Source organism: Ursus maritimus, unplaced genomic scaffold, assembly GCF_017311325.1.
Source record: "Ursus maritimus isolate PB19 unplaced genomic scaffold, ASM1731132v1 scaffold_10, whole genome shotgun sequence".
Taxonomy (NCBI): domain Eukaryota; kingdom Metazoa; phylum Chordata; class Mammalia; order Carnivora; family Ursidae; genus Ursus; species Ursus maritimus.
This window is the reverse complement of record NW_024423344.1, coordinates 50069689-50078527: the sequence shown is the minus strand read 5'-3', so window position 1 is coordinate 50078527 and position 8839 is coordinate 50069689. Positions and strand designations below refer to the sequence as shown.

Below are 8839 nucleotides of genomic sequence, written 5' to 3'. Positions count from 1 at the left end.
AAAAAAAAAAAATGAACTAAGTAAGTCACTTCTAACTTGAGCTGCTCTATGAATTATGTTAAAGTAAAGGCAAACTATTTAAAGTGCATCAGTATCAGTTTTGTGGAAAATAGGTAAAGAAATTCTGATAGCATGGTGGTAAGGCAATTTAGTACAATGGCATCTTAATGGATCACATTCTGAAGTACTATTTATTTTTTAAATGTTTTATGTGTTACCCAAATGGTGTTGTTAAGTTGTCTAACACAACAGAAATAATGGCATGGCCATTTTAATGTTTTCCTGTTAAAAATTGCAATTTAAATTAGACTATACTGATTTCCTTGGTCATTTTCTGGTGAAACTCATCTCAGCTATTTAATCAGAAGATTGTATTTTAGATAAATGTAAGGATTTCTATAACAATTGGTAAGTATTCCAAAATTCACCCGTCATGAATTTGGTTAAATTTTTTTTTCTTTCTACATATTAAACCTGAAATGTTTTGTAAAATACATGATTCCTTCAAATATATCATTCTTACAGAATATTTTGTCCAATCTTCTTGGCATATGTCAGTAAACCTGAATGTACCCCCATCTTAAATTTCTTTTTTTTTTCTAGCTGTGTAGAGTATCTCCAATATTTTAGGCATCATTCAATTGATTATTTTTTTGGCCAAGTGTGCTATTTTTCTGATGCAGTTAATAGCCTGAAAAAAAAAAAAAGTCAGATACTTGCTCTAGTATTTTGCTTACCTTGCAAAGGTAAATTGCCATTCATGTATAAGTGTCAAGAATCAGATTGTTAAGGACACTTCAAGTGTATTTTTGCTCTTGTTTCAAGGTTGTGGCCGATATGCTGGTGGACAAGGTTACAATAGCATTGGGCACTTTTGTGGAGGATGGGCTGGTAACTGTGGTGATGGTGGCATAGGAGGAAGCACTTGGTATCTGGTATGTGATCGCTGTAGAGAAAAATACCTCCGTGAGAAACAGGCTGCTGCAAGGGAGAAGGTATTTTTATTCTGTTCTGGCTGTACTGTTAATGATAAGAATAAATCTTATACAGATCCCTTTTTATCATCATACAGTATCAGATAACTCCACAGAATTGATATTCAAGATCAGCTTTTATAATAGGAATGATATACAAATTTAATATTTGTACCAACTTAGTTATTTTTAATTATAAAAATAAATTATATCTTGGGATAATACAAGACAACTAACCTGTGGCACATACGCCTTACTGACAAATGTTTACTATGTAATTCTTTATTTTTATGATGTACTACTCTACACATGTACATAGCTTTCCCTCTTCACCTTTATCTCTCTGAACTCTCCCTCTTCCCTTCTCCTCTCTTTATCTCCTCTCTTTGTCTTAACCCTTAATTATGTTCTAGGTCTCATGGGAACTAGAGGCACACCTAACTAAAAATTTTGCTGAACACATAATGCACATACACACGCAAAAAACTATTTACCCTTTTAAAAAAATAATTACATTTAGAGTTTCCCAAGGAAAGAAAAGAAATAGTTTGTGTTCAAAATAAAATAATTTCAGACAGTTCAAGAGAAGCATAAAGTGAATGTTATTTTTGGTAATCACTTATTATTTTAAAATAGTTCTATAAGTGTTTAATAATTTTTATTAGAAACACACAATACTTAGGTTAAGAAATTTAAAATTTGAATCTAAGTAGGAAAAGATCACTGCAAAGTTTTCTTTCCCAGGTCAAACAATCCAGGAGGAAGCCAATGCAAGTCAAGACTCCTCGTGCCTTGCCCACGATGGAAGCTCACCAGGTGATTAAAGCGAACGCACTCTTCCTGCTGTCCCTGAGCAGCGCAGCTGAGCCAAGCATTCTGTGTTACCATCCGGCAAAGCCATTTCAGTCTCATCTTCCCAGTGTGAAAGAGGGCATTTCTGAGGATCTTCCTGTTAAAATGCCTTGTCTCTACCTGCAGACATTAGCTAGGTAATATAACTTGGTGGTTGTTTTTTTTTTTTAATTACTTGGGATTAATAGCCATTGTTGATGAATATTACGCTCTGCATACCACACTGCATTACCTTTTATGTACAATAAAGAGACCTCCAGGAATTTATTTTGTGAGTTGCCTTGACCAATTTATGACTGGAAGGGTACACACTTCGTGGTAGTAAGTATTAAAAAAAAATGTAAATACTATATCAATTTGTATTATTAATACAAAATATATGTCTTAAAAACTAAGACTTTAGCTATCTTTTTCTTTTTGAAAAGCTGACTTCAGTCTATTAATAGCTGGAAATGCTAAAGTGGAAAGAAACAATTTGCTATCAAGATCTTTCATTTTTTAAAGTATTCATTCTGTTAGCATTTAAATGTTAGTTAGCTGGGTACCAACTCTGTTCTAGACCTTGAAGACACCAAGATGAATGTAATAAAATGCTGACTTCCACGTGCTCACACTTTGGTGGGAAGACACACCTGTAAAGGAAACATCTAAAATGTTTTATGAGGAGTTCTATGATAGAAGTGTGCCTAGGATGTTGTTAGAGCATGAAGAATGGGAGACTACCTGAATCTTTCGAAGGAAATCAGGAAAGGTTTCCCAGAGTATCTGACACTTCAGCAGTCCTGAATGATAAATAGAAATCAATCAAGTAGGTGATGCAGGGAAGCAGTTCCTCGCAGAGTAAAGCACATGTGTGAAGACACACATGAAATACCATTACACATTTAAGGAATCAGAGGCTGGTGAAAGCATTGGCCACTGGGAGAAACATATGAAATGCCCCAGAAGTAGTTACCTAAGACCAAGTAATGTAGGGCTCTGTAGCCCATGCTAAGTTTGGGTTTTATCCCACAGGGAAAACAGTTAAGGAATATTAAACAGGTAAATACATGAACTGATTTGCAGTTAGATCACTCTGCTTCAGACATGGAAACTTCATAAAGGGTATAACTGAAGGTGGGCGAAGCCTTTTAATAGTATACTATTTTCCTGTGTTGGACTTGAGTTGTACAGCCTGTACTTCTGTACATTATACACTGGCATTGTAAACAGACTTTCACATACCAAATTCAGACTTTTTTCCAACAGCTGCAAATGAAAATTTCTGTAAATTGCCTGCAGGAATGGCTTGCTAACCAACAGTTCCATTTTGGCGATGTTGTCCTCTATAGCAGAATTATATAGTTGTTGTTCTTTTTTAATTTTGTACTTACTATTTTAGTAAAATGAACAGGAAACAAAATGAGAATGTGATACTAAATCCATTTGAGACTGAGGTGGAGATCATTAGGTATGCCAAATGCAACAAATCTTTAGCTTCAGTCAGACCACTTAGTAGACTTAGGTTAACAACTCTCTGTTCCAGTTTGGAAAGGAAAGAATCAAATTGTAAAACAGGTTTTAAAAAATGCCACTGTACCATAGTCATAGATTTTATATTTTTAGCTTTCTGGGGAATGGACACCCACACCCACCCCACCCCATGGAACATTTCATGGGTCTAATCTTTCTCAAATCTGATTCTTACATATGTTCCTACCAAAAATGGTGACTGTATTTCAATAGTCCATGCAAGAAATATGAGCTTGAACCAAGGCAATGATGATGGGGAGTCAGAAGGGAGGAAACGTAGTATTCATAGGGCTGAGTGGTCACAGGTGAGGACTAGGCCTGCAACAACACCAAGATACTTTGGCCTAGGCACCTGGATAGTTGGTGGGATCATTCACCAAAACACTGGAGGATGGGAAAGTTCTCAAAAGGAAAGAAAATGAGTTCAATTTTGGATTTGAAATGTTTGTGGTACCTGGAATATTTATGTGTGAAGTTGTCAGACTTTTATTTCCTGTTACTTACATCTATGATTATTTTAATACTTCATCCTTATAGAGTTTCACGTGCTGCTTTTACTTTCATGAAAGAGATTAAAAATGAAAAGTATGGTGCCATTATACTTGAAGTCACTGGGTTTGATTTAATGCAGGCATCATCATGAAAATTTTGTGGGCTATCAAGATGACAACCTATTCCAGGATGAAATGAGATATCTACGTTCAACATCTGTACCTGCCCCGTACATATCCGTAACCCCTGATGCGAGTCCTAATGTATTTGAAGAGCCAGAGAGCAATATGAAGTCTATGCCACCAAGGTATTTCACTTCTCTCCTCTCTGTTGAATAGCCAGTGTTTGGTGGGAGAAAGACTTTGAACTAGAAAAGAATGCTTTAGAAATTCTTTTATATGTCCTTCGATCTCAAGAAGGACATTGATTCAGCTCTGTTAACTGTTAGAGCTGTAATAAAAAGCATACGTACATGAATAAGGCAAAGTCCTTGATAGCAGAGGCAGACTAATTGGGAGAGAAAAGACCAACTAATGAAGTGATAATGAAGGATTCCATTATAGGTTATGGTATCATTTAGTGCTGTAGTAAATCAGACTAGAGAAAGGTCACTGTGAGGCAGTCCTTGCAGAAAGTTCCATGGGAGAAGGAGCACCAAAAATAAATCTTGAACTTACTGGGTTATTGCATACCATCTTCTCCCAGTCACTTAGGTTTGGTGGTAACATCAGTGTAAAGACCTTCTTGAAAATTGAATAGAAGCATATAAATATAATGCAGAGGGAATTAGGGTGCCACAATGACTTTTTGGAGGAGGAACTGCATGATAAAAATGCACAGATAGTCTCACAGTGTCAATTGAGAAGCTTATAAATTTAGTCAAAGATTTTTGCTGTGTGGAGTTGGATTATTTTGGCAATGATTATGAAAAAAAGATGGATAATAGAAATATTTTCTAGTAAAAATCAGTGTGGCTTGTTGGCTAACTGGATAATGAAAAAGATAAGTTTAGGACAGTGTCAAGATATCAGGCATGAGTAATTACAAACACATTATCATTGGAAAGGAAGACATTTGCTGAAGGAAGAAAGAACCTGCTTCTCCTTCAGATATGCCACTGTGTTAATACTATGTGGTTATAATTATAAACTGATATAACAGATACATTAATACACGCAGTAGAACTCCTATATCCAAATGAACATTTTTCCACTGAAAATACTTGCAACATTTCCCAACTGTGGATTATTCATCAGAGCTTTTTGAGCTGCTTTTAAAATTTTCTCTAAAGAAAAAATTAAATAAAATTTTCCCCAAAGAGTGCAGAATAGCCTTTTGTATCTTTAAAAGTAGTAAAGTATCTCTAAAGGAGGTAGATTTTCTTGAAGAGTTAGAAACAATTTTGAGACTAGTCTGATAAATGTGATTCTTTGGGTTGTTGTTACCCTTCATGACCAAAATCAAGTAGTACAAACTCCTAGGTAAAGACAGTGAAAAGAAGTTTCCATATATCTTGGAATATCATAGAATATTCTGTATATCGTAGAATATCATAGTCAAGGTAAAATCCTCTAACATAAAGCCCCTAGTATCATCACTAGTGTCACATAAGAAAGTAGAAATCTAGGGAATCCTATTTCCCACAGTTCCATGCTGAAGCGAAGCAACAATCCAAGGTGCCAAGGAATGTTGCCACAGAAATAGGATACACACCCTACTCCGGAATGGTTCCTGGTATAGAATATTCAGTGAAATCTCAAGTTACCTCTGGAAGGGAGGGAAAAAACAGGTGTCAAATAATGTGAAAAGGAAGTCTAGGGAAATCCACTGATACTTCATCAGAACAAACACAAAACCTAGACAGAGCTGCCCACTTTAAAATATTATCAAAAGGAAAATAAATAGTATGTCCTGAAAGTCCGATGAAGAACCCAATCTGAAAGAAAACTCTCTCAAGGGAAAAAAGGACGTTTCTGTAAGTACTGTGTTGTACTGAAAAACTTGATAATGACATATATTTAATGAAATAATGTGAGAATGAGATAAAAAGCAGAATGAGTTAAAAGGATATATCACAGAGCTTAGAGGACAGACTGAAGACCAAATCAACACCATTGTAAGACTAATAAATTAGAAGCATTTAGAATAGTAAATTGAATGACTGACATAAAGGAAAAATTTGAGATAATCACAGTAAGTAAAGAGTAAAGGGACAAATTATAGCAGTTAGAATGAAGATAACAGGCATGGAAACAGGACAATCCAACATAAGAATAACTGGTATTGGGGCACCTGGGGGTCTCAGTCGGTTAAGGGTTTGCCTTTGGCTCAGGTCATGATCTCAAGGTCCTGGGATCCAACCCTGCATCAGGCTTCCTGCTTTGCAGGGAGTCTGCTTCTCCCTCTCCCTCTGCCTCTCCCCTCCGCTCGTGCTCTCTCTCTCTCTGTGTCTCTCAAATAAATAAATAAATAAATAAATAAATAAAATCTTTTTAAAAAAGAATAATATTTTTAAAGTAGAAGAAACAACCAATATAATTGAAAATGTATCTAGAACTATAATATAAGAAAAAATACCACAAATGATGAAGTATTGAATTTCCAGATTAAAAGGAAATTTTTATAGCAGGTGACTATGAGGAATAACTGAAATTAGGGGGAAAAAAATTGCTTAAGTTACTGAAAGTCCAAGAAAAAAGCCATAAGAATTTTTCAAGTATCTGAGCAGAGAAAAAGAAGTCATCTTGCAAAAGGAAAAGTTAAGACTGAGTTCAGACTTCTGTTGAACAACCTTGAATGAGAGAAAAAAAGTGAAACAATGTCTCTAAAGCTTCAAAAGAAAGAAAATACTATCTTGGAAGTTTTACCCAATCAATCAAACATACTGAAATTTAAAAAATCTTGGGAATCTTAGAACCAAATTATGGATTAATCAAATCAAATACAAGAAAAGCACATTTAAAAGACTATATACTTTATACATAAAGGTAATTTTCATAAAATCTAAATCTTAAAAGAAACTATGACTCAAGTGTTTTATATTCAGCCAGATTGAGACATCACAAGCATACATTAATTCAGGGAATATAGCATCTTTGAGCTATTCTTCAAAAAAGCCTTGACAAACTCAAGCTATTACAAAAGATGATGAATAATGACTCCATTAAATCAGTGGTTCTCAGTGGGGGATAGAAGGGTGGTTTTGCCTCGCAGGTGACATCTGGCAGTGTTTGAAAACATCCTTGTTTGTCATAACTGGGCTAGTTCAACAACAAGCATCCTTGTGTGGAGAGGTCAAGAAGGTTGCTAAGCAACCTTCAGTGCACAAGACAGCCCCCACAACAAGGAATTATCTGATGCAAAGTAGCCGAGGTTGTGATGGTCATCTTTGATTTTTTTTTTTTTTTACCAGCATGACCATTTTTATAAGAACAAGTCATTATCTTTTTAGGTTGTATAGCAGTTCTTTTTTTTTTTTTTTTTTCAAGTTGATGGATAAACTTCCTCTGAAAGCACAACAAATGTCTTGAGTATTGTAGTAACACCATTTATAAAGTGAATTAAATTCATGTATACCTATTCTCTAGTCATTCTGGAACCTGTTGGCCCAAGCTGACATCCAGGCACATTTACCCACCTGGGTTATATGAAGTATTGACAGCCTGTTCAAACAAGAATGTATATACCCTTAGAGAGGTAGTGAGTAAAGAAAACAGCCAGGGAGTTAACTACTGCCTAGAAAACATACAAGCTTGACTGATGGACATAGCAGTTCAAACTTGGCTTGAATGATGGAAAAGAAATCCAGAACTCATGGTGAGCAAAACTGTCCCTATTTGGAATGAGATAAGAGAAAAAAAAGAACACACGAGAAGAATAGTTTGTAAATCTGTCTTAGAGATAAAGTAGGGACAGGCATTTCTCTTTTTTATAAAAGGCCTCAGTAAAAATATATAACCATATTAATAACTTTTCAAGTATTTTTTTATGTTGCTATAATAAATAGAAAAATTTTTAGTTTACTTAAACTGGAATGAAAATCATTGAGTTCTTCTAGAATATCAGTATAATATAACTCTATGCCCAAAACCAGTTTGTTATCTCTCGTTGCACTTAGTGTGGCCATGCCCTAGAAAGGGCTGTGGGCAGCACTTCCCAAGAATGAGAAACCTACTAGAAAACTCAAATACAGAAAGAACATTGAATTGTTTCACTTTCCAATTTATTATGTGTGTACATATCTATTTTCTTTCTCTTCTGTGCTCTTATGAATATATCTGTCTAGGTTTCTTGAATATCATGACATAACTTCCACCACAATGCTTTTGATTCTGAAAGGATTTTAGAACATTTAATGCGTTTTCTTCTTTTTCATTTAAAAATGCAAAGTAGATTTAAGAAAACCAAAAGTTTTAGGACACAGGTTCTGAAATCAATCAAAATGTTATTGCATTTGAAAAGATCAAATTGTGATTTAAAGAGAGATTGTCAGGTTGGCTTTGAATTTGCTTTTCCACATGAGATATAGGTTCATGCATTTGACTACACTATTATAAATTAAATATAGTTTCACTTTATTCACTTTTTCTCCTAAGTTTTTGTCATCGTGTTCTATCTGCAGTTTGGAAACTAGTCCCATAACCGATACTGATCTTGCAAAGAGAACTGTCTTCCAAAGATCCTACTCAGTTGTTGCTTCTGAATATGACAAACAACACTCCATTTTACCTGCACGAGTTAAAGCCATTCCTAGAAGAAGAGTTAACAGTGGAGACACTGGTAAGTATAATGATAAAAAGGAAGATTGCATGGTCCAAATGGTTTTATTTGCAGATATTTTTTAAAATCTAGTTTTTGAAAGGAAATGGATTAATTTTAAATTGTGTTTGACATTCCTTTTATGTGACACACCCAGAATTATGCCTGTCTAAATTTTGCACCTCGGTTGGACGAGACACCTATCACCTAGTGATAATTCAAGAATAAATTGACCTTTCAAATCTTACCTG

General features: G+C 34.8%; 1 protein-coding gene and 1 long non-coding RNA gene across 4 annotated transcripts in view; one reads left to right on the top strand and one right to left on the bottom strand.

The window, feature by feature from the left end:
- LOC121101073 overlaps window positions 1–871 on the bottom strand; it is a 17250-nt gene extending 16379 nt beyond the window's left edge. The window contains exon 1 of the long non-coding RNA XR_005833037.1: window positions 738–871. This is a non-coding gene — a long non-coding RNA (uncharacterized LOC121101073). The remainder of the gene's footprint in view (window positions 1–737) is intronic.
- The window catches only part of MYCBP2 (MYC binding protein 2), a 252568-nt gene that overhangs the window by 205546 nt on the left and 38183 nt on the right, over window positions 1–8839 (top strand). For all 3 annotated transcript variants that reach the window (XM_040623680.1, XM_040623687.1, XM_040623672.1), the window contains 4 exons: window positions 826–995; window positions 1719–1963; window positions 3970–4137; window positions 8452–8609. In XM_040623680.1, the coding sequence (XP_040479614.1) occupies window positions 826–995; window positions 1719–1963; window positions 3970–4137; window positions 8452–8609 (741 nt within the window). The remainder of the gene's footprint in view (window positions 1–825; window positions 996–1718; window positions 1964–3969; window positions 4138–8451; window positions 8610–8839) is intronic.